Genomic DNA, 26,922 nt, shown 5'->3' on the forward strand with positions numbered 1-26,922 from the left:
TGAGTCAATGCACAGAAGGTTCCACAGAACCCTTATATGCATTTTCCATTCCCCTAACAGGAAGTAGAAACATACATGTAAGCACAGGCCTACCCATGTTAACTCACAAGCTCTAGCGCCAGACCTAGAGCAAAATAACTCACCACATTCACATACCTGTGGCCGAATTCAAATGGCCCAGGCAACTTACATTGTTGCTTACAATTTACATTCGTGCTTACATTATGGATTATAATGTGGGTAAACAAATAATTCCATCATGATCGCACACACAGCCAGAATCATGGTCATCATGTGACCACGGTCATCATGTGACCACGTTTTCTATTCTGCCCAAACAATATCCAAGAATGTACTTCAGGGAATTTGCTTCCCAAAAGGTCTACTAGAAGTTTTTCTGAATGATAATTTGTAGGGATGCACCAATACCAATACTAGTATCGGTGCCGATGCCGAGTATTCGTACTCACCCAAATGCTCCGATGCCTGGCCCGATACTTGGGCTTTCTGTATCAGGAAGCCAGGCAGCAAGCTTTCTGATTGGCCGGAAAGCCGGCTGCATGCTCCTTCGTCACCTGGTGACGAGGGAGCATGCAGCCAGCTTCCCGGCCAATCAGGAAGCCGGGCAGCGTGTAATAACGCGTTTCCCGGCTTCCTGATTGCCCAGCTTCTCAACCAATCAGGAAGTCGGGCAACGCATCATTACATTGCGGCCGGCTTCCTGATTGGCCAGAAAGCCAGCTCCATGCTGTCTCATCACCTGGTGATGAGGGAGCATGGAGACGGCTTCCCTGCTAATTGGGAAGCAAGGTGGCGAGTCATTACATGTCACCTGGCTTCCTTAATGGGACTTCCGGTATTGTTATTTGGTATCGCCAAAAAATATATCGGTACTCGATACCGAAAAAACGATATCGGTGCATCCCTAATAATTGAAGGATCTTAAATATTGCTTAGCCAAAAGAAGATTAAAAAGACATGGGTGCAAGACGGATTGAGTCGTGCGATATCGCCCAAAACACAGATTTGCATTGAAGTCAAAGGAGGCTGTTCACACCTTTGCGGTTTGTCGCGCAGACGAAATCGCCTGTCGCGCAAAAAGGTGCAGGAGCTATATTCGGGGGGTTGTCGTGCAGTTTGGGTCCCATAGACATCTCTATGCATTGAAAACAGCACGACAACCGCACGGTTTTCAAAGCAAAACCAAAACAGCTCACTAGCTTAATCGCTTAGGTGTGAACCTAGCCTAAAGGACACTGTAAAAATTGTGTGTGTGTTACAGAACCTTCTGTGTATCTAGAATCAACTGTTGAAAGAAAAAGGAAACATTTGATAAAAATCTAAATAATAATAATAATCATAATAACAATGTATTACAGTTTAATGAAGCTTTTAGCTGCCTCTTGCTCACCTCCTAGTTGGCTTTCTGTCTTCTCAGTCTCTTTTGCTGGTGCTCCCTGAGCAGAATAAACAGATGACAACAGATTAAGGGAATTGACCAGCTGATTCTGGATGGAACTGAGTTTGGAAGCAGGCTGCTTTATGGCACTGGCCAGGTCTGGATATCCAATCTCCAGACACGTCCATTGCTCCTGCAGAAGATCCTGTATCCGTTTTACATAATGTCCAATGGAAGCCTCTGTGGAAGGTTGAACATCAACCGAGCAATGTTTATTATCGACCAGAACTTCGTATCCACAGGCACTGTTGTCACACATTTGAACCAGATGGGTTTGGGAGTCCACCATCTCATGCACTATTTCACTTTCCATGGCACCAGTATTTGTAACTTTCTCTTTTTCAATATCACATCCAACAACCTCCTGATCCATCAGTATCTTCCTATCAGTCAATGGGCCCGATGTTTCTACAGCATGCTCACACACCTCATTACCATCTTTCCTCTCATCTGGAGGTTGATCTAGATCTGCAGGTAGTACACCACATCCCACCGACTGAGTCATAACTGAAATATTGGCATAGGTGTTTTTGTCTAAACTTTCCTTCTTGACAGTTTGGATTTCCTCCGTGTTCACCGATGCATCTTTGTGCTGTCTGTCTACGGATTGTCTTCTAGCTTCTTCCATTGTTCCCATCATCCTCGTCAGATCTGCAATATATACATCCTTTGCCTTCAATTCATTGCTCTGTTTCTCCACCAGCACCCTGAGATTTTGCACCTCTCTGCTACGGTCGTCCAGTTGTTCGGTCAATTCTGCAATTTGTTGATTAGCACCTGAACACAGAGAGTTATTTAAATCGTTGACGCTTGACTGATCATGGGCTTCATGTAGTCCATTCCCAATGTCCTCAGCTTTGGCTTTGCTTTCAGAAATGGTCAATTTCACAGCCTCCTGCTCCTCTCTGACATTAACAAGTTGAGAATGTAATTTATTATTTTCTTCCTCCAGTACAAATATTGTTTGTTTTAGTTCAGGAATAGTTTTCAACTGTTCTTCAAGTTCTTTTATTCTTTTGAACGCAGCCGCAATCTGCTCATCAGAATGTTGGGAGCCTTTCATGAACTCCAGCCTGCTTTCACTGAAGCTGCTTGTGGACTGTGGCAGTCTTAGGTACTGGCATTGGTCTGGCGAAGTTGTGCTTTGTGGTAAGCTGGCTGGAAGGCTAGAAGCTCTTCCAAATTGGGGTCTATCTCTGCAGCTGCTAAAATCTTCTGGGGCCAACTCTCCCAAGGCTTTGTGAGCATCGTATATATTATCCCTCCTTCTGTAATTCAGCTCATGCACATATCTCAGACGTAAAGCAGACTCGCTTCCTGAAAACATTTCGCTGTCCTTGGGTCCAGCTCTATAGCTACTGGGGCACCAGGTATTACTGGAGGCTTGAGAGTAACCCTGTGAACCAGTGTCCGGAACACTAAAGTTTCGAGGAAGAGTGCTAAATTTGGACTGCTTGGCTCTTCTGTGGATGTGTATCCTTTTGATTGTATTACCCCTTTCAATATCATGTACATATTTCAGAAAGTCAAGGTCCAGGTGAAAGCCATAAGGGGTCTCCACAGAATAGGAAATGCGATTTTCTTTCTTCTCCGTCTTCGATGAACCATTTTCTCCTAAAGTGGAAAAGGACAGAAAAAAAGAATTAACAGAGTATAAAAATGGGCAGGAGCTGATTAACCTTTTGGTATGGAGTTAGAAACAAAAGCACCACAAGACGTCCAATAGGAAGACAAGAAAATAAAAACTGCATGCAGTTATCAGGTAACAATCTAACCCAAGGCCCCAGTGTTACAAGGCAAGAGTGCTGACCATTCCATCATCATGTTACAATGGTGTAGTTTGTAGACATGCAGTTAAAAGATCCTATGCATAATGCCATTTTGTTTTGTAACACTGTAGAATTCTGACACCCTTTTTACATGTCTTCCCTATTTTCTAGGATTGCTGAATGAAAACAGCAGAACCAGGGTCCTCCTCCCTAGACTAAGGGGGCTTTTAGCAACCTGTGACGCTCTGGCTGGTGTCCCTCCCAGGTCCTGGCAACCAGTTCCATCGTTCCATCAATGAGCTAGGCGAGACACTGGACAGAGCCGAAACCAGAAGTACTGGCAGAAACCTTCCAACCTCCCCTGGTAATGTGCACAATTGTGGTTTGACATTATCAGAAGGGTTGGAAGGTTACTGGTTCCGGCTCTGTCCAGTGTCCCTCCTAGCACATTGATGGAACTGGTTGCCAGGACCTGGGAGAGAAACCAGCCAGAGTGTCACAGGTTTGCTAAAAGAAAAGGGGCGGCACGTGACCCAATAAGATGCTGCCTGAGGCAATCGCGTCCGGCTGCCTCATTATAGGTACAGCCCTGAGCAGAATACATATCCGAGTTATCATCCCCGAATAGCGTCTCACAGCACATGTGAGCCTTGTTACTAGAATCTTCAGGGTGTGTGAGGACTTGTTAGGCATTAAGCATGCATTTTTGTAAAGAATTAAGATGCATTTTTTTTCAATCTGTTTCGATTGGAATAAATATCTTTTGGACTCCAAAACACATGTTACAAGTAGTTCCCATTTCTGTGAGTTATAAGTTAACAAAGAAAAACTTTAGCAATACGCGATGGCTCATTTTCTGAGCAGTTAAGCGGGATAGTACATTACATAAGCAATTTGCTTAACAAACTTTTGTAAATCAAGGCAGTGCGGGCCGGTAAATGCTGGAGTGCAGAAGAATTAGATAAATAGATTTAATAAGGGGCTGAAGAGCAGACCGTACATAATTTAGCTCATTTACATTATTGCTGTTATGCATGGCGGACACTAATTCCACACCCTTAGCATCTCATGGGTTCTAATAAGGAATTTCTTCCCGAGAAAAAAAAAAAAGTGTTTTGACGCACAGCAGTTTTCTAATTAAAGTAATATGTTTCCGCTGTGTCTTTCACGGCTCGGACTGCAGTTAAAATATAGTGCATTGTATTGAAGAATTTTATCCAGAGTAGTGATCGGAGTCCCTGAATCTATACGGCTTCCTGCTATAAAATGAGAAAAAACTGCTGATTACGGTACTTAGCAAGCAAAAGTAAATTATACATGGTTTCAATTTGCACAGTAATGTTGATTTTGCTCATGTCATGTAATATTTTAATAAGTCCCCTATAAATCTTCAGGAAAAGGGCATAATTCAGGAAAAGGGCATAATTCAGTAGAGCACATGGTAACATTACAATAGCATCTTTAGTTATAACCATGCATCACATGTTTCCCTCTCGTTTTGTCGTGGTCATTCAGACAAAGTACATTTCATAATGTTCATATCAAAAGCTATACATGCAAACCTCTTGCACCGCAATGCCCCAGCCTCCTCCCCCCGGCCATGAAAAGTTACTCCTCTAGAAGACACCCACAGGTAAGAACAAACGTGAACTTTTCTCCAAAGCAAACGAATCCTCCGGCACTGGATGAGACTATAACGTGCATTACCTTCATGTTGTATTTTTTGGATCCTATACTTCAAGCGTCCTACACCGGTCTTCCTGACTGCTTAGCTGGTCTGCATGTGTAGAGGGGCAGGTAGAGGGATTTTACCACTCTGACAACCCTTCAGCACAGGATGAGCTGCCAGACCTCAATAGGAGACCTTTCATGTGAACTGTAGGGAGCATGGGTCTGCAGCTCATATTACCTGGTTTTGGATGGTGTTATCCTTAAAGTGGGACTCCAGTAGAAATATATATATTTTCAGCTGTAGAACCACTTTCTCCAATAGCTAATAACTGCTGTCTATGTCCCCCTTGGGGTGATTTCCCATCATTTCCTGTCATGCCCCCCAGGAAATGAAGTTCTGGAGCTATGGCAGGAAATTAAAATATTCCAAAAGAACATAAACAGCAATATAATAAGATTTTTGTACTTACTGTAAGATATTTTTCTTGAAGTCCATTGAGGACACAGGAATATAGCATACGCTCGGACATGTGGGTTAAACTGCTGCCTTCAGGAGGTTAAGACACTGGGAAACAAATACGTTAAGCCAACCTCTTTAAAAACCCAACCCAATTGTTGTGCCTCAGTATTGTGAGAAAACAGTTCATAAGGACAAAAAAAACAAAACACAGAGGGGCAGGATGTGTCCCTCAGAGGACTTCAGGAAAAAGATTTTACAATAAATACAAAAATCTTATTTTCCTTCTCATCTATTGAGTGACACGGGAATGTCATATATTCTTAGACATACTTCACTTCTGTTTGCCTGAAGAAGGGACCGAAATGGTTTCCGAAACGTCGTTACACATTGTGACATACCTTTCTTTTGTCAATAAAGAGAAATTGATAGAATATGCTTTGTTGTGCTGGTGACTATTTTTGGATTTTTTATTTTTAGACATGTGACGTACAAAGGCTGTGCACTGAGGGGAGACCAAGATGTACTGACCTATCTCACAGATGGGACGGTTGGAATGAAACTACAAGGAGTGTATGAAGAGATAAACACTTGAATTCAAAATAAGCAAATATGGAATTTGCCACTCTCTCCGGGGGGAGCATGGAGGAGGAGCATGGAGGATCAACTAGTGCTCCAGGCCAAGCCAGGTACTTGACAGTAAGGCAAAAGCTACTACCTGAACCACAATGGGCCTCAATAACAATGTGAGAGGCAACTAATTATCTATTACAAGAAAATAAAACATGTGGAACAACTACCTGAAGAGAAAAAACTATTTGGACCAACAGCTATGGTGGGCTACTACAAGAAATTGTAGAATGCTAAAGGCTTAAGCCTAAAATACCTGCCAACTTTAGGGAAATAATGAAAGACAAAATACATCCAAAAGAAAAAAAATCCAGCATACTGCAGCTGGAGTGCAATCCCCAACCCCTAAACCATTTGCTTTGGGAAAGGGATATTCATAATAAGAAAATGGTGCCTGTGAGACAAGTAATCTTGCGGATAGACATTCATAAGTATGAGAACACTGTCAGCAGTAAATTCAAATGGATAAAGTGAAGGAAAAATAAAAAGATTGGTAACCATGAGAACTTTACAAGGAGATGACTGGATAAACCACTACTCCTCTAATGAGAAGTGGAAGGTAGGGGGAAAAATGTATACCGTAAGAAACTGAAACTAGCATACATGGGTATGAGGGCAGAAGGCATGAGAAGACCTTTGGAAACACACAAAAAGGTTATGCAAGGATTTTATGCCATCAAGTAAACCTGTTTCACCTATTAGGGAAAAATTATTGTAAAAATCATAAAACTGTAAAGGAATCCTCCACAAGGACAGTGGGAGTACAAATCCTAGTAGGGAAAGACACTGGGAATGACATTTTTATTGCAGGAAGGAAGAAGAAGAAATGTATGGGGAACTTTCTCAGTTGACATGTGAAAGAGGATATATCTCCCAGTAACCCAGTCTCATTAAATCCTCTGAACTGACAATATGTCCCCAAGGGAAATAAAGCAGGAAGATAACAAAATAATCTCCCAGGTACAATGTGCATTGTTAACAATGGATACTGTCTTAATAGGAAAAACAGAGGAACAGTGACATGCACAGTCCTCACTAAACAAGGTGGGGCACATTAATTGCTTGGATCTTGAGGCCAATATCTTGACTGCAAGCAAAAAGAACCATGTGGTCAAGTAGGGTACACCCAAAAAGTAAGTAGCATCATGGACAGACACCCTGATCAAATACAGGGGGAGTTGGCAAGGATTCTGGAGGTGGTCAACTAGTGATTTCCGGTATAGATTGCATCAGTCAGATTAAAAAAAGACCATACAAGGAAGAACCCATTTTTGACTTGAGAATGTGTCTATTTTATAGAACCAGGCTTAATGAGTATAAAAGTGGATACAACAATGAGGAGAATCATAGTAGGGTGGGGGGGGAATGGTCTTACCATAGTAAGAACATTGGGGCTCCCAGAATGTGAGGTATAAAAATCCCAGAAGCTGCAGGTGAGGAAGGTACAGAATTCAGGTGAGGAAGGTACAGAATAGAATTGTGCCTTTCTTTTCGTTCCGAATCGACATTTCGGAAATTCGTGGATTCAGAGCATCCGAATTTCTGAAATGTACCATGTCCGAATTCACCTGAAAGCATCCGAATCCGAAATTCCGGATTCAGTATGATATTCGTCCTAATGGAAACTAAATTAGAAATTAACGATAATGACTACAAAAAGAGGATTTCATAGCATGTCAAGATAAAAACAAAACATTACTTCATGTTCCTGTGCATGCAACGTTTAAACGGATACAAAAAATTAAGAAAAGGATTTTAATGTCCCTTTAATAGTGAAGACTGGAGCACAGCAACCAGAAATGTCAACTGTGCTAATTCTGCTACGTACGTGTGTACGAACATTCGTCCGTCAGCGCAAAACCCCAATTTTCGGAGATTCGTCCGAATTATTAATCCGAATTACGAATCCGATCCGAAACACATACAGGACCCGATTTCGGAAATCCGAAATAAACTAAATCCGAAACGAAACAAAACAATTTTTTTGCAGCTGCATATGTCTAGTACAGAATTAAAAACCCAAAGTAGGTTCTAACCTCTCACCACTCTAATTAAGGTCCAGAAACAGTTTAGTTGGCCCCTTTATTACAAAGTAGTCTTTTTTTTGTTTACTTCTGCACTGGGACACACCCAATTTATTATGCTGACCAGAAGGACCACAAATAAACTGTCGTTACCTGATACATATTAATCTCCAAATGTGCAGTGCAATGTTCCCAATGGGAGATTTATTGCATCTCATCGTCTACAATATTTATGGTAATGCATTTGCGTATTGCTATTTCAAAGTCTACGTACAAGTTGTACATGAATAATTTTATTGCAAATGATATTGTTGTGTATCTGCCAAACGACGTTCATGTTTTATTGATGTCGCAAACCAAACCAAATAGCTAAAATATCAAATTGGTTTTTAATATGTTGTCAGTTGGAAAGGTATTTTCATTCTTTTTTAAATCTCCAGCTTTTATTGAAAGAATACCGGGCGATTGCACCAAGAAGATTCTTGTTTCAGGCACTTCCTGTTATAGGGTGACAACTGTCTTCCAATTAAGCCCACTCTGTCACATGCCCCCCTGGTGGAGACTACAAGCGGATATGCGGGAGCAAGTTGCGCAGGCATGGTCCACTGTTGTCACCATCAAGAGAAGATCAGAAGCAATGAGGTTAAAGGAGAACCATGATGTGAGTGTTTTTCACTCATAGTTGGAGCCGACCTGTGACAAAGAAGCTGTCACAAGTCGGCTCTATCGATTTGTTGGGATCCGTCCAGGCTGCGGCGCTGTCAGTATATTGTGGGCAATAGCTCGCTATATACTGAGCTTGGGTCACAGGAGGACGTTAGTATATGTCCTCCAGTGACCCTAAAGAGAACTATGGGGGAAAACACTTACCCCATAGTTCTCCTTTAAACACAGGATTAAAAAAAAGTTGAAAACAATATACGGGCTGCGTGCATTGACTTACCCTGTGTCTCGCCTCTTCTCCCAGCCAAAGCTCTCTACTGCGCATGCGCCTGCCCCATGATCCTTCAGATCTTTGGAGGGGAGCGAGCGGCGGTGGCAAATGTTTGGTAACTTTTTCTTTTTTTTAATGCTTTTGTATATGTCTACTGCTTGCTAGCTAGAAAAAAAATAGGCTTAAGGCCTCATTCACACAGCTAAGTGTCGGCTCGTACAGATCAGTGCGGCGTGCACGGCCGTATCGGGCTGTTCTCGGGAAGGACAGGTGCTGTGTGTGATTGTACGCAGCAGCCTGTTCTTTTCTATGGGAGTACCCAGCCGTACGCTCACCCAAACTGCACATCCGTGCGGCTGTCCGTACTCCTGGATCCTGTTTGCGTCCTAGCACAGACACCCACATGTGCAGTTCGGGTGAGTGTACGGCCGCGTACTCCCATAGAGAAGAGCAGGCTGCTGCATACAATCACGCGCAGCACCTGTCCTTCCCGGGAACAGCCCGATACGGCCGTGCATGCCGCACTGATCTGCACGGGCCGACACTTAGATGTGTGAATTAGGCCTTAGCTAACGCACTATAAATAAGCGTAGTTTGGTAGAAGTCCAAGCTACATGCAAGGAAGATGTTGAAAGTTAAAATGGGACTAAGGAAATGTTTTATCAGAGTCATCCTAATATTATATAACAAGCATAAAACAAATAAACTGAAAGGCTTAGCACGCCCCTAGTATCTCTATTAGTGCCAATCTAATGGTCAGAGAAAAACACTGTGGCCATTTTAATCTTCCAAGATTTTCATTCACGTCATTTTTTCCTGTGAACACAGGAAATAGCCAAAGGATGATATAATCAGAACAAAAAGCTAAAAAGGAGGCCATTTTCTAATACTGATTATTAACTTTAAAACAGTGCGAAACGCAGCGAACAAAATAAATTCCCTTGTGCTTGTAAAAAATATCTACAGCCACAACAACCAATAAACTGTTTCTTAGTTAGAGCAAAGAGCCAACTGAAAAAAAAACCCCATATCTGTTGTTTTTGTAGGGGCATAATGAGATGTTTTCACTTGAGACACCAATATTTAAGACACTGTCTCTGCTTCACATATTATGGCTATTCTGGGATCTTTTTTAGGACAGAGCAGGGAAGGGTCAGAACCCCTGCTAGTTTGTTATTGCTTTCAGGGAGATTCGCCCTCTATATGGTCCTGTATCAACAGGCTTTTGGTTGTGTAAGAACTGCTCATTAGGTAATAAGTGAATGTGGTCGTGTGGAGGTGTGGATGTGTATGGAGGATGTGTAAGGAGCAAACCATATTAAATATGGAAGGGAATTTTCACTTAGCTTAGTGAATAAGGGGGAGCTGTGTTGATTTCTATCATCCAATCATGTTCAAGCAAAATTGTTGCTTTTATTTTAAATTTACTAATACATGTTCGGGTATTTTTTGGCTTTTTGACCATACGGACCTTTTGGTCTGAAGTTCATGGAAGCAAACCTTGGTTTTCCTAACATATGTCACCCTGCATTCTGCCTCTTGGGTCTGTTTGATGAGCTGCCGTTGACCTCGGGTGCCCAGACATTACTTCACCTGCTTTTATTTTATGCCAAAAAGGCTATTCTTCTAGTGTGGGGTACCCCTAAGGCCCCCTCCCTGGGGGACTGGAAACGGTTGGTTGATCAGGCACTGCCCCTCTACAAGCTTACATATGAGCAATGGGGCAACCCGCTCCGATTCACTCGCATTTGGGGCCCCTGGCTCTCTTCTGCCAACACAAATGTAGACTTTGTTTAAATAACCTCACTGCTCCGTGTCATACTGGAGCTTCTGACAATCTTAGCACTCCCTGAATTCCTTCACAAACACTTACTGTGCTTACTGTGGGCAACCAAACTCATTAAGGGGTTCGAGGACCTGAACTATGAAACAAGGTTGTTAAAATTAAATATGTTCTCGTTGGAGGCTAGGAGATTAAGGGGGGACATGATTTTCATGTATAAACTATTCAAGGGTGACAGCAACCTTAGTAACAAACTGTTTTTTACGGTTAGCTCCGTCACAAAGACCAGAGGGCACAACCAAAAATTGGTGGAAAAAAAATTTCACCACAGGGCGCAGGGGGTTCTTCACAGTTAGAGCCGTTAAGGTCTGGAACTCACTGCCACAGGAAGTGATTTCAGCTAAGAGTGTGGAATCATTCAAGAGACTCCTGGACGAGTTCCTGGGAGACCATAACACACAGGGGTACAGGTAGTGCTAAGAGAAAAATCACACATGGACACATATACACGCACACACCAGCTCATAAATGCATACACGCAATAGGTTGGACTTGATGGACTTATGTCTTTATTCAACCTCAAATACTATGTAACTATGTAACTACCGATACTTGGGTACTGAGTATATACTTAACTGGTCATTCATAATCTCTGCTCTGGAGTTGTAAACCTAATATGTATGTACATGACATCTGTGTGACAATTATTTCTGGGTTTTGTTAGCCCAGTGTCTAAATTTTATTGTTTGTTGTTTTTTCTTGTTGTGTATAAGTGTATAACCTCTGAAAATACCAATAAAAAGCATCTTTAAAAAAAAATAATTTTCCCTTGCAATGTGAAAATTCACCTACTCCTTTAGTGAACTAACCACATGGCCTTGCACAAAGTGTAAACCGCTTGATAGTGCAGCACAAATCTACACCGCCTGGCCACAAAAAAAGTCACACAATATTTCATTAGACCGCCTTTGGCTGTGGAAACGATGCCACAGCGAATGCGTGCCATAATCAAAGCTAAAGACAGGGCAGTGTGACGGGGGACCACACTGCATCTATGGTCTGATTTGTAGCTAAGTGGAGGTGGAGGGAAACATGGGCAATTTCTAATAAAAAATGGACAGCTACACTTTTATGAATTCATTTTAGAGCATTAGTTAGGTGATAATGAAGCTTTAATGTTAGAGAGACAATTTGCTAATTTTAACTGTTAGGGCAGCTTTGAAATCGTCACGAGGCCTGCATCAAAAACCAACATCGCCCAGAATGAATTCACCGCTCCGCATGGTATAAGCTACACATTAGACATGTACATTTTGTTTCGTTCCGAATTTGGAAATTTAGATGCATCTGAATTTCTGAATTCAAACGAATCAGAATTTTTATTCCGAATTTCGTCCAAAACTAAACTAAATTGCACAGTTGACTGTTCTCTGGCCAATCAGATTTTTTTTCTGTTGGGGGGGTTGAATTACAGGCACAGGTTATGTTGATCTCCAATGGTTCCGAAACGAAAATGTTTATCACTCCACAAAAGGAACCACTACAGACTAAAATAACAAAGAAGAAGATAATCGAATTTTTTATCAATTTAATGTTTTTTTTCCACCTAACTTTATTGCTATCACACAGGAGAAAACAATACCCTGTGTAATAGCAATTGGAGGTGACAGGTTCTCTTTATTGACACTGTCACCTCCAATACAGGAGTTCTAGCGCAGCCGCTCTGCTCACTGCAGTCAGAGACTCGGGACTCGGCGGGGGAGGGCGGAACCATAGGAGAGAGGTAAGTGCAGGGGGGAGGGGAGGAGGCTGCACACTGTTTAGATGTGAAATCGGTGACATCGCCGATTTCACATGTAAACGAACAATCGTCTGCCTCACTCTACATTTAGCTCGCCTTGTACAAAGCAGGACTGAATGTAGAGAGGGCAACTTCCCCACAAGGACACCGCTGCCGCCCCTCTGCGCCCTGCCGCCCCGAGGCCGGGCCTCTGTGGCCTTGTGGGGAATCCGGGCCTGTATTCGGAGTACATCCCTATGGGGGTTATCTTCTTACTGTATTTACTATCAATCATTTGGGTTTAATACCCCTTGAGAATTATTTTGATTAGATTTGATTGAAGCATTAGTAAATTTTGGGAGCTTTGACCACTTTGGTTTACCCGATATGGGGACCCCCTATCATATTTTTTCACAGACTAAAATAACCAGTATGGGCTAAGATTAAGAAAATAAAAATACCAGTATGGACTAGTACAGAGTAAGATGACCAGCACGAAACGAAAATGACCCAAAAAACGCCACAAAATAATACATTTTTAATTGAAGCACCCCCATCCGAATAGACCCAAAACGCAAAATTTGGATCAATTCAAAACGAAAATCGAAAATTCGAATGGATTCAAACTTTGAATAAAGAACATCAAACTGAATCGAATTTTGGATCCAAAAGCCAAAAAATTAAAAATATAAAAATCACAATCGATCCGAAACGGAACGAAGCAAATTGTTTTTGTGGGGTTACATGTCTACTACACATGCCTACATGTAAAAAGAAAACAAATATAGCAAGGCCAATACATCGGTAAAACACAGTCGGGCCCGGTTCACACTCAGGCGATCCGTGACCGTGCAGCAATCGTACACATCACGGAATTGCACACCACTGCTGATCGCGCTGGTGGTGCCATTCTTTTCTAGTGGCACCCCAGTCGCAGCAGGCAGATCGCGCGGTTTCCCGCCACAATTACGCCCGTGCAATCAGGCACAATCGCGGCTACAAAAAAAGTGTGTTACGTGTCACGAAAAAAAGGTACGATTGCTCCGTGGATATAACCTCATTGATAACGAGCGTGTGGTCCCAGGATCGCCCAAGTGTGCACCTGGCCTAAGTGTCAGTTTAGTCCTTAGTGTGAGGCCTATTTCCCCACAGAATCAGCGTGTCGTTGTGTGTACTGACCCGGAAAATAAGACCTACCCCGAAAATAAGACCTAGTACTATTTTTGGGAATTGCTAAAATATAAGACCTACCCCGAAAATAAGACCTAGTTGTGACCATTCCCAGGGCCGGTGGTGGCATAAGGGGAAACTTGAAAAGCCGCGGGAGAGGCAGGAGAGAGTCAGGAGAGAGTCAGTGGTGCCAACGAAGCCAGCGCTAGAGGAAGCGAGGCGGCAGCGGAGGGAGCAGAGCCGCATAAGCCGATGCCTCCTCTATAGCGCCGGCTCCCGTCACAGGCGGAGTCATACCAAATGCACTCCGCCTGTGAGGTATCCATAGTGAAAGTGCGCTTCGCTCATTCTGGCCAGCAATTGGTTAGCAAATTTCTCTTGGAAAGGTACGGCACCCCTGATTGCCCTGATCATATTTTTGTACATGAATACATGTAGACTGTTAGACTGTTGTACATAAATAAGTGTGGATTGTTGTACATAAAAAAAAAAAAAAAATAAGACCTACCCCGAAAATAAGACCTAGTGTGTTTTTTTCAGCCAACAAATATATAAGACAGTGTCTTATTTTCGGGGAAACACGGTAGTAGCAAAAAAAAAACCCCCAGACATAAGGTATTCCGTGAGCCATCTCACATACCTCTAAAAATATACTTCTGTGAACTCATCATACACATCGGTATGTACATGAACAGAACCACAAGGGAAGTATTTATTGTAAACACCAAACCTAAACGAAGAAGGCCAGATCTGTGGACTTATGGATTGGGGTTTTTTTTGAACAAGAACCACGATAGTATTCCTGGTATGTGATGAATGCAGCATTAAAAAAACGACTGTTTATTTTATGACAATGAAATGCAGTTTGGTTTATATTAATGTTCATTTAGAAAAGGCGCTCCGTGGATGCCACAGTGTAGGAACATTCTGTCATCTAGGACCACCGGCTTTTGCTGTAACTAGGGATGCACCGATACCGTTTTATCGGTATCGAGTACTCACCGATACCAAATACTGATATTGGAAGTCACATTAAAGGAGAACTATGAGGTCAGGGCTTTTCCCCATAGTTCTCCTAAGGGTAACGGGAGGACACAAACTAGCGTCCGCCCATCACCCAAAGCTCAGTGTAGCTTGCAGTATACTGAGATGCCGCAGCCGGGACGGATCCCGACATTACTGTCTGGATCCACCCAGCTGCTTGAGTGACAGCTGGCTCTGCCTATCTAGAGGCAGACCCAGCTGCCCCCGCCCCGTCCGCTGGAGGATCGGCCAGGGGAGGGGGGAATCCCTGCAGGGAGTCGTGAGTGACAGTCACGGCTCTCTCTGCAGGGACAGGATCGAGATGTGAGCGAGTGACGGTATGTGTTCGCTCACTTCCCGATCTATTGAGTCGACGTGTGACAGTTTCATTGTCACAGGTCGGCTAGAACTTCACTCGCCTCATAGTTCTCCTTTAAGGAAGCCAGGCGGCATGTAATGACTCGCAACCAGGCTTCCCGATTAGCAGGGAAGCCATCTCCATGCTCCTCGTCACTAGATGATGAGAACGCATGGAAATCGGCTTTCTGGCCAATCAGGAAGCCGGGCGCCATGTAATGACGCAGAGTCCGGTTTGCCGGTGGGCCGAGAAGCCGGCTCCGTGCTCCCTCGTCAGATGTTGGATCGGCTGAGTCGAACTCCTTCTGCACTTCAGCTCAGCTTCGGTCAGCCGAACATGCTGAGCATGTTCGGCTGACCGAAGTGCGGCCGAAGCTAGCCGATGTACGGCTGAAATCAGCTGTACAAGCCTGAAGTGAATAGCCGAACTGCGTTTGGCTCACTTTGCTTCGGCGGGTTATTCGCTCGGCTGCCTTCGGCAGCTTTGTGAATAACCCTCAAAGTATTTTAGCTACAGAAGTTTGTTTACAGGAGGGAGCTTTTTAAAAAAACAGCCCAGAATTGGGTGTAAACTAAGTTTTTCTCAACAATGAACAATATTTTTATACCTACATACAGTATATGCACATTATGACAACATCCTATTGTAAAAAAAAAATCTAAGACCACATACCATTTGTTGTCTCCATATTTGAGCTGTATCGTCACAAGGTTATTTAGCAATCTTCATCCACGGAATGTAGTATCAAAGCTGCAAGAATAAGAAAAAAAAATACAATTTTATTAACATATCCATTCTGAAACAGTTTTAATATACTCTTATTGGTTGCTATAGGCAACACAGGCACACTTACTCTCAGGTCCAGTGCTGACCACAGCAAACCATAACATTGTATCCATTCCCACACTAGAGAAATGACAGCTGATCTCTAGCTGGGTGCTGGAGGCAACAGCATTTCTTTCCTCCTCCTTTTATACATTTGTTTCTGGAGGATCGATTAGCTTTGTTCTCGCTGACTGAGCCCACATGACGCTTGTTTGTAAGCAACAGTTATGTTTTAAGAGCCAAGACTTCAAACGCCATGAAACGAACGCACCCAATAGATACGGGTTTGTGCTTATAGCTTCCACCTACAAATGTTTTCCAACCAGGAAAAAAAAAAGACGGCAATAAAATGCTCAACAGGTGCTCAATTGTATGGAAAAAAAGGGCTATGAATAAAAAATAAAGCGAGGCGGGTAGAACAGCCTGTTCCAGCCGCAGCGCATGTGTTGGTGACATCCGTTCCGGGTCTGTGCCGCCTTCATTCAGTAGCTCAGCAGCCCCCACATGTCACACTGACTTCTGTGGGAAGTGTGTCACCCCCGATGTATTCGGCAGAATAAATGAACAAGACAAAGTCAGGGAAACAAATAAACAAATCTGACTGTATGTAAAGCCAGCATATCCAGTTGTATTCTAGAAGTCAGTCAGTGTTTCAGAGGAGCATAGCACGCAATGTCATGGCCATAGTGACACAATGTGGTGCACTTTTCAGACCCTCCACCTCCTCACTTGTATAAGGGCCGGTGAACACCTAGGCAACACCTCACCGCGCGGCAATCGTGCACGATTCCGTGTGGATTGTCAGAGAGTCAGGAGTCGCCTAGGTGTGCACCAATCGCGTTGTGGGTGCCATTATTTTCTAATGGCACCCCAGTTGCAGCGGGCGGGTCGCATGGTTTCCCGCTGCGATTCCGTCCGTGCTTCCGAACACAGCTAAAACCGCCGCGCGTCGTGTATCGCAAAAAAAATGTACCTTTTTTCTGCAATTGCCGGGCAGGTGTCACCCCATTGAAATCAATGGGGGCTGCGCGCTCACGGGATGCGCGATCCCGGATCACGTAGATCTGCAGTGGGCCTCAAGCAGAACTCGAGTCAAAAATTTAAAAACAAAAACAGTGAATAGCCTATTAAAAAATAAAAAACAATTGCTGCAATATGCAACTTCAATCCCAGCTGTCCCCTTCAGTAGTCATTTTCTCCCACTAGGTGTCCTTATTCTTCCAGGTTTAGTGACGGCCAGCATTAGACAACCCACTTCCTCTGAGCCCAGGATGTCATGGACCTGCCCCCATCCTGTGACTGGACAGTGAAAGGTAAAGTAGCACAGTGTTTAGCTAATCTTACTGTCCCTCAGCTTTTTCCTCCTGTTAGTATGCTCCTTTTCAACACATGAACTGATGGCCTCCTTGTGCTGTTTCTTCCTCTACCACTTTGAGCTTTGCTGTACAGGGACCAGAAGAGGCTGATAGCAAGTCAGATTCAGGTGCTTAAATTACTTTGGGTCGAGTGGAGAGGGATTAGAGCACCTGTCAGGTTTTTATTGCAGTCTGTGTCCCCGTTAGGGACATTCACCCTCTCTATTTGTCCTGGTGACCGCTATCACTGAAAGTGAAAGAAAATCCCAAAATCCAAAGTTCTGGGATTTGGATCCAGTTCTAATTTAGTAAAAGCAGTACTGCAATTCTTTGCATGTTTTGTATCTCTCTAGATGTCAGCTTTAAATATGTGCACTGGTCCCAGGACATGTGTCAGGGCTTAACTGCAGTATCAGTTGGACAGCCGGGTCCCACTGTTAGCATTAGGAGTTACTGTCAGTGCTTCTGATACACAGAGTGGGACCACCTGTCAAACATAACAGCCAGGCCCCACACATTGCACCAGAAAAGCGTTTCTCCCAGAGTAACATGTAGGAATCAGCTGTCATTCAGGCCCTGAATGCTGACAGCAGCTCCTGTAAGAAGTACTCTATAGCCGATGGTATTATTCTGCATTGCTGTATAATGTATTGCTGGGATTTGTAGTCCTCTACAGCTGGTGCTATTCTGCATTGCTGTATAGTGTATTGCTGGGATTTGTAGTCCTCTATAGCTGGTGCCATTCTGCATTGCTGTGTAATGTATTGCTGGGATTTGTATTCCTCTACAGCTGGTGGTATTCTGCATTGCTGTATAATGTATTGCTGGGATTTGTAGTCCTCTTTAGCCGATGTTATTCTACATTGTTGTATAATGTATTGCTGGGATTTGTAGTCCTCTATAGCTGGTGCCATTCTGCATTGCTGTATAAAGTATTGCAAAAAATAGCAATAAAATGGGGCAAAGTACTGGGGAAAAAAAGCAATTATTTCCCCAGATCTTTATGCCTAGGTCCCAGGAGGAGCACCAAGAGCGATCATTGACCTTTTGATAGAAATTGACACAAAAATCAACAGCGCGGCCTCGGTGAGCCCTTGCAGCATTTACACAAAGAACAATCTTATTTATTCTGGAAGCCTGACGCTCTATAATTAATACTGTGTATTTTAGATTTCAGCTGCACCTGTGTTGGAAAGCCGCGCCGCGCATATTTGACGACAGAGTCCACGCTTGCCGAGCCCGCCGTCCTCTCCCTTAACATTGCAGCTGAAAGGAGTAAAATGAATATTGATCAACTTTGTGGCGGCGGATAAAACTGTGTCATGTCGCCATATCAAAGACATAGGAGGATCAGGCGTAGGATATTCAGGGTTACATGCTACCTTTGCCGACCGCATAACGGGATCATTAAAACATTAGCATAACTTATATAACGAGCCCACATAAAAGAGATTGAAGAAGACGCTGCCGAAATGAGATGCAAATACTTGCCCAGCCCCCCCCCGGTGCGCTAACGAATACATAATGTAGCCTAAAATGAGGCAAAGGAAGAAAGAAGGAAAGAAAAAAAAAAAAAAACATATTAACAACTGCTCATTAACACTATTGCAACCCCTCGCTATGCTCGAGGCTGTCTGCTTTCGTCTGCAATGCAGTCAGTGTAGGAACGAGAGGGGAAGGAAATCTCTGGTGGGAAATCACATTTTCAGGAAAAACACAAATGCCTTCTGATATTGCGAGTCTCCTACCTGCACGGCTGGGAAGGACGATGATTTTTTTTTTCTTCTCTCCCCCCTCGCAGATACAGATGATACCATGGCAAGTCAATATATTGTGCGCAGGGGGGAACTGTGTACAAGAGCCTGGTTATGTGTGTCCTCCCAATTAACAGGCTTCTGTCAGGTGACCAGTGACCTTCAGCGCTAAGCAAATAAAAGGTTTTCTTTTTTTTGGGAGAATGTAATACGCGGGCAGAGCTATTGAGGGCGGCTGATAAGCACTGTTTGTATGTAAAACAAGCACATAACATAATCCCACTGTTCTTCTAGAGAAACTGCAACATATTCTTTTGGGAATATAAAACTTACATTTTAATGAGGTACCTATGAATTTTCTTCTAACTGTCATTGCATGTGCAGCATTCTTTTTTTTTTCTGCACTTATACACCTCAGTGGGTCTGGGATTAGTCGGTCTAATCTCCCATAATGCAATGGTAGTTTTGCTGCGCTTTCGTTGCATGGGCTGCTCAGGCAATTAGCATGAATAGAGTGGGTACAGCGGAGGGTAGAGGACAAAAGGACTAGGAGCACACACTGCACAACAATAAAACTCCTGGAAATAGCAGGGACAAGTGATGCCAAATGATATTAAGAATTTATTTTTTTAATACCGTATTTTACGCTCTATAAAGCGAACCTGACCATAGGACGCAGGGAGGGTTCTGTGACAGCTGTAATTAGTCACAGCTGAGACAGGTGGCGCTGTGATTACAGAGCCACGGTCTCAGTGATCACACAGAGCAGACGAAGAACGGGCGTTCTTCGTCTGCTCTAGGGGCTCTATGGTGACGGGTCCCCCAGAGCAGCGGGGGACCCAGCAAAACCACCGCGGGGGGCTCGGAACACGATCGCCGCCGCTCGATTTTATACAAGTGATCTGATTAGATCACTTGTATTAAACTATTAAACGAGCAGAGGCTCCCACTGTACATTTAGCTCTGCTTGTCTTGAGCCGGCGCCCGAAACTGCATGTCCTGGGCGTCGGGCGATAGGGATTCGCTCCGTAAGACGCACACACATTTTCCCCCGCCTTTTGGGGGGGGGGGGAAAGTGCGTCTTATGGAGCGAAAAATACTGTATTCTCTTTAGGAAAAACCAGTTGTGTTGTTTTGCTTTAAAAAAAGAAGGTGCAAAAGCCAGGAAAATAAAGATGGGAAAAGTTTTAAAATTTGTGTATGGAAAAAAAAAACTTGGCTTGTTTAATAATTAACTGCAGACACACAGAATTATACGGCAAGACCGCAGTGTATTTATAATAGTACATTGCACAGACACAGAAAAATCAGCATGTAGAGACAGCATGCCTGGCTTGCAGTAACCCCCCCAAACATTAGTATGCTGAGAATATTATTCATGTTTGTAGTTAATGCTTTCAAAGTAATGCAGTGCAGATTTGGAGCTGCGGCCTGGCTGGAAGCTGTATTTTATCTTCAAAAGAAAAAAATGGTATAAAATGGGAAATGGGAAAAAAAAATACCTAAAATCTTCTTTAACTTGCTTCCGCAATTGAACGTTTCTCAGCATACTATTGCTAGGGTCGACTATGACCTGGGAACGGTGCCAATTTTGTAAGCCGTGTTGCTATAATTTTACCAATTGTAGCTAAGACATAAAGTGTATATAAAGCCATTTTTTGAAGTTTTAGATAGAATTAAAGGAGAACTATGAAGTCAGTGAAAATCACTCATCCTCATAGTTCGAGCCGACGTGTAACAATGAAACTGTCACAGGTCGGCTCAATAGATCGGGAAGTGAGCGAGCACATACTGTCGCTCGCTCACTTCTTGATCATCTCCCTGCAGAGAGCCGTGAATGTCAGTCACGGCTCCCCGCAGGGATTTCCCCCCCCCTCCCCTGTGCTGAATGGAGGAACGGATGGGGCGGGTACAGCTGGTTCTGCCTCTAGATAGGCAGAGCCAACTGTCAACCACGCAGCTGGGTGGATCTCGACAGCATTGTCAGGATCCGTCGCGGATGCGGCGGTCTGAGTATACCGCAAGCTGTAGCTCGGTATATACTGAGCTTTGTTGCAACAGCAAAACGTTTCTGGCCACTCACCAGAACAGATAGTTCTTCCTATAAAAGCCCTGAGATATCTTTTGTCTGAATATTATATGGGTACAAATAATATATGGTAACATGATTGCTACACAAGTGGTAGAGACTGATGTAGGTGTCTAATCTAGGGCTTTAATGTATAGGAAGAGGCAACATTAATGTGAAGTAAGGATCTTTTGGAACTGTTTGTACATATACATACACTGAGTGGCCAGATTATTATGACCACCCCATCAGTACTTTGTTGGGCCGCCTCGTGACTCCAGGAGATGATGAAAGGTGATGCGAGGAATCTGACACGGCACTGTTGCCCTTATGTTGTCTTGTACCAGTCTTGCCACTCTCCGTTCTGCCCTAACATTGACTAGTCGCTGACGGCCACAATTCGCACGTTCAGACCCAGATTTTCGGGTGACAGTCCGGTCTTTAAACACTTTAACAATGAACCCCTCTTGAACATTTAACAAATTCTGCTGTTTTGCTGATACTCGCTCCATGGCTCCGAGCGCCAACAATCATCCCACGTTCAAAGGCTGTTACATCGCGTTGTTTGCCCGTATCTTCAGAAACAAATCACTTCTACTGTCGTGGTAACCAACCTGCTTCCCTATTTATAATGGTCTGGCCCTCTAGCAACTTCAGCGCAAAATTATAGCTAATTTGCCTACAAACGTCAGGTGGTCATAATAATCTGGCCACTCAGTGTATATGTAATGGTGGTTGTTCCACCTGAATAGAATTTCAAAAATTGTTTTTTATTTTTGTACAATAAAATATTTTATGATATGTAAAAACATTGATGCCTCATTTGAAACCCCATTCTCTATAATATTGTTTACCTGATAGTTTTAAGGGGGAAAGGCGTACATTGAGTTCACCCCGTGCTCAACCCCCTGATTTAGGGTTAGCACTAGTTCCCATCTACATAATCACTGCGAGCACTGCCATTCTTCAAGGGTCGCAGTGCTGCAGGGAGTGCACATGATCCACAATATCAACATAGGAGTACACGCTGGACACTGCTGTAAGATCTGAGATGCTGTAGATCAATGGATCCTAGTTTGCTAGCGTAGTGCTGCTATGGTAATAGGCCAATAGGACAAACATTCTGCAGCTGGGGGTCACAGAGAACACATTACCCCCTACCCCCCTTTAGCATTAAGAACAAATAGCCAGCGGTGTCTGTAAGCACCCTTCGCCTTACCCTTACCAAACCTATGGTACTATGCATTTACGTGAAATCCTGCTGCAGAAAGTATAAAGCTGAACTCCAGGAAAACAGCTAAATACAAAGACTAAATGCACACAAGGGAGCAGTTTCAACTGCTAATGGATTTGTATTTTTGCCCATTCAGTCCTGAGATATACATAAAACTGTTACAAAGTACAGCCCTATCTGGCAGAAGACGTATTGGTCTTATCCATAGCCGCTTCAAACCCACCACAAAAACAAATAAAAAAATAAAAATAAAAACAAAGAGTGTAATAATGAAAAGCAACCAAAAGCAACCAATTAGAATTCATATTTTAATGACCTGATTGGTTGCAGTGGGTTACTGTACTTCCCTCAGCATCATTGTTCATTGCCCTGACTTATTGATTTGTCTTTGCTCTCCTGTCTCTCTACAGTAACCTGGTTGCCATTTCGCTCAGTGGAGGAGTGAGCTCATTTATTTTCTTTAAACCTTTTCATCAAGAGAGCCGCAGACGTTTCTGATGTCCTCACAGAAATGTCAGGAGACTGTTATTTTCCCCTGAACAGTACCGGGCCCTATACTCATTACTTTCGCTCCTGGGTCCGCATAAACATAACCTTACCGGTAACATAAACACCTATTTCATGACCCTGTGTGATTGCGATGAGCGTTCAGTGTTTGTTCAGCTTGGTGCTGTAACTATGAAACTGTAATGTCTTGCTGCGATCATTTGTTTTTATTCAGAACCTTTTCCTTGTGCCACCAGCTTAGCTCTGCTGGTCAATATGGCTTCTCACCTTGCATGTAACGAGTGCATTAAAGACTCCGATCTGTCTAAAAATAAAGAATATGGGTGTCCACTTGCCAGCACCCTGGCATATATTGAAGATATAATGGTAATATTGTCTAGGGGGTATCTAAAAGAAAATACTCAGGGCTGTCTCTATATTGAGACAGCCTGAGACGGTTACCTCAGGTGGCATCTCATTGGGTAACGTGGCCAGAGCGTCCCAGGTTGCTAAGAGCTCTACCTCTGCGGAGAGAAAATATATAGAGCATTGACTCTGATGTGTTCTGTGCCCAGGAAGAATAGACAACACAGCAATCTCAGGAGAGGGAACACACCTTGTGTCATAGAGGTCATTGTAAATCTCAAAGACCTGGGACCAAAAAGGTTTATTCGGTGGGCAAACTAACCACACATGCAGGTAAATACCCTTGGGACTCTCCACATCTCCAGCAAACTTTAGGGGAGGATGGAAACATGCGGTGTAGAGTCACTGGATCCCTATACCACTTTGTAACTATTTTAGTCATTTTTTTCTTGAATATAACTAGAAACTAAGTGTCACGATCTGGATCAGGCTTGCAGTCCAGTAGCTGAAACAGCAGGCAAAGTCGTAGTCAAACAGGCCGAGTTCGGTACACAAGCAGACAGTAGTAGTGTAGGAGCAGGCAGAAGCGTAGTCAGAGATCAAGCCGAGGTCAGTAGCCAAAGGTATCAGGTATGTAGTGGAAGACGATGAGAGGAGACGGTGAATCAGCAGCCAAAGGTCGGTACACGGGTAGCAGTAGGAGGGGATTGTATCACAGGAGGAGCAAGGAAGCACAATATTGGCTAGGGCACAATAATCTGGCAAACAGGAAGTGCAGAGGTGGGGCTTAAATAGGAAGTTCAAGGGAGGAGCAAGGAGTTCAGAGTTCAGCAGAAACTAGATTTACCTGAAGATTACACAGGAGAGCAGGCAAGGAGCTACCCAAGGTTCTAAGGGGGCTCAGCAGGTAGCACCACTGCCAGCTACAGCAGAGGCCCTGGGTTCAGATCCGGTTCCTGACACTAAGGATTTGTTAATTTAAAAAAAGGCAGATTCCCAATCTTCAGATGAAAGGGTACGACCCAGGTCTCGGGGACATGGCAATACATATTTTATTTAAATGAGTAAGATAAATTATATAAAATACCTGTTTGTACACATTTAAAACCGAAATAAAAAATAAAAAAAATGTATGGATTCCCCTTAACCAAACTACCTTGACTGCATCCTGGGAATACATTATTTTTAATGATTCAGACCTCCTTAGGTGTGAGAAGTGGCCACTCAAACAAAAATCTCTCTACGTTTCCTAACTGTTAATCGTCTTCAAACCTCAGCAATGTGGTTATATTATTTTACTGTGTTAATATGGGAATATTAAAATTACGCCAATTTGATTTGACGCACCTCAAGCATACAAATGATACTTTTTATACCTCAACTAAAGAAGAGCAAATTCCTTTTCTCAAATGTTTCTTTTATCACTTTCTAGAACGGACAATCCTCACCTCATAGCCTTGGAGAGTAATGGGCTAGTTGTCAGCTTAGAGACTGAGTTAACGTCAGGATGGCTTTCTCTGACAAGTCTTGTCCCGAACCTGTCAGTCACACAGAGCTCACATCTCAAAGTCAAGACAGCATCACCAATTCACACTGATTACTCAAGACAGGAAGTGTCTAGCAATGAGCAGCTATTCAGCTGCTGTCAAGCTACGGACGTTACACACAACTCCAAAAAAAATTAGCCACACACCATTACAAATACCGCAATAAATTAGAAATCAAAAACCATAATGATGGATTAGATTTGTTGACATGTGACAAAATTAATGTAGGCATTGCTAGAAATGTTTGAAGGAAAACTCCTGCTTAAAAAAAATAAAAATAAGTAGTCCATTAAAAAATAAAATAACAAAAACAGCTCTTGCTGAAAAATTAAACTTTAGCAGAACAGTGATCTCATCTCATGAAAGCTCAGCTCAGCTCATCTCTCAGTCACTGTACTCTCTCTTCCTATCAGCATGCTTCTTGTCAGCACATGCATTGATTTCCTCCATGTGCCATTTATTCGTCTTACACTGCAGTCCTGCTGTACATGGACCACAAGAGGATGATACTAAATTCAGGGAGTGCTTTTGCTTTTTAAAAAACACATTTAAGTATATATTAATAAATAAAGAGTTGCATGTATTTGCATTTGTATCTGCCAATATATATATATATATACACACAGGTGAAACTCAAATAATTAGAATATCGTGCAAAAGTAATTGCAGTAAGTGCTGCAAAAGGGGCCCAAACCAAGTACTGAGTACATATGCATGCTTGTACTTTTCAGAGGTCCGATATTGTTCTATGTACAATCCTTGTTTTATTGATTGCATGTAATATTCTACTTTTTTGAGGTTGTGGATTTGGGGTTCTTGGGGTTTTCATGAGCTGTAAGCCATAAATCAATCGCACTTGCGGTACCACGCATTGTGGCCTGGCTGGTCGCACTGCGGGCGGGAGGTACGTTTGGGGTGGCATTCAAATGAATGGCATGCAATGCACCTCCCGCACTGTAATCGCATGGGAGGCGTGCTGTACAATACTATGAATTAATTGCACAAAAGAGTGTGATTAACGCACAGAGATAGCGTGAACAGGCCCTTAGCCCCTTCTGTCTAGATGGACTTGCTACAGCATCAGCTGCACTTCATTGCTCAGAACTCAGAACTGGATTCCAAATAGTACCAAGGGTGGAAGGTGCCTGCACAATGTGTGATGGCATGGCTGCTTCTAGTCTCCACCAGAGGTGCATGTGGCTAGTGTCTGCATTGAGGTTCTGAGGAACCTGAGAAGTTTGGATTGAGCAGTAGTGCAGGCAAGTACAAGGAAGGTTCTGAGTTTGTGAGGTTGCACTGCAGAAGATATCGCCATGAATAGAGCATAGATAACACAAGGGCATTGTAGACCATAAGGAGAAGCAGAGCTGATTAGGGTTATAGTCTGTAACTAATCTACAACATTATTGTAAATTGTAGCAGGGTTCTAAGATTTTAATTATTCCCATAAAGCTAACGGTAACCATGTCTTTCTGGGGTGGTAATGAGACTCATGCTGCTCTATGTATGCGCTCCTTGAATGACTATTGCAGGCTAAAAACTGTTGTACGAAATGTGAGCAAGTTGTTTGTTTGGAAGCTCAGCTCCTGGATCTAAAGAATCAACTGACAACACTGCAGAGAATCAGCAACCTGGAGAGCAGATTGGACTTTACCCATCGGATGCTGGCTAGGGCCGGTATAGAGAAGCGTGGAGAAATGGGGGTGCAAGAGCAAGGGGTAATTAGCTGAATTACAGTAAAAAGATGGGGTAGAGGGAAAAGTGATAGAGCATCTAGTTCTGAGTTAATACATCCCAATAAATATGCCTGGTTGGATGCTATTGGGAATATCAATTCAGCAAGCATGGCTGAAGCAGAATACCTCCTCTAGCAACAAGGGGAATGACTGGTCTAGTAAGGAGGCAAGGTGTATAGGTAGGGATAAAAATATATTTACTGCAGGGGATTCAATTATTAGAAGGGCCGTCATCACCAAACAGTCTGCTGTTTATTGTGTGTTCAGGTTTGACACATTGCAGATCGGGTTGGCAAATTTTTGGGGGGAGGGCAGAGGGAGGACCCAGCTGTCATGGTACATATTGGTACAGTACTGGACAAAGTTAGAGGTAGATGGAGCATCCTAATAAAAGGTTTCAGGGACTTAGGTGGCAAGATAAAGGTCATACAAGGTAGTATTTTCAAAAATACTCCCTGTGCCAGGAGCCACACCAGAGCAGCCGAGGGAGCCT

General features: G+C 43.3%; 1 protein-coding gene across 1 annotated transcript in view; it reads right to left on the reverse strand.

The window, feature by feature from the left end:
* The window catches only part of KANK4 (KN motif and ankyrin repeat domains 4), a 57,494-nt gene extending 41,681 nt beyond the window's left edge, over positions 1-15,813 (reverse strand). Inside the window, exons 1-2 of the mRNA XM_018553846.1 lie at positions 15,731-15,813; positions 1,412-3,073 (exon numbers count right to left, since the gene is read on the reverse strand). Of these exons, the coding sequence (XP_018409348.1) occupies positions 1,412-3,073; positions 15,731-15,746 (1,678 nt within the window). The 5' untranslated portion in view covers positions 15,747-15,813. The remainder of the gene's footprint in view (positions 1-1,411; positions 3,074-15,730) is intronic.
* Between the last annotated feature and the right edge of the window lie 11,109 nt (positions 15,814-26,922).

The sequence above is a fragment of the Nanorana parkeri genome, unplaced genomic scaffold (assembly GCF_000935625.1).
Source record: "Nanorana parkeri isolate BGI_ZX_2015 unplaced genomic scaffold, ASM93562v1 scaffold131, whole genome shotgun sequence".
In the NCBI taxonomy this organism is placed as follows: Eukaryota; Metazoa; Chordata; class Amphibia; order Anura; family Dicroglossidae; genus Nanorana; species Nanorana parkeri.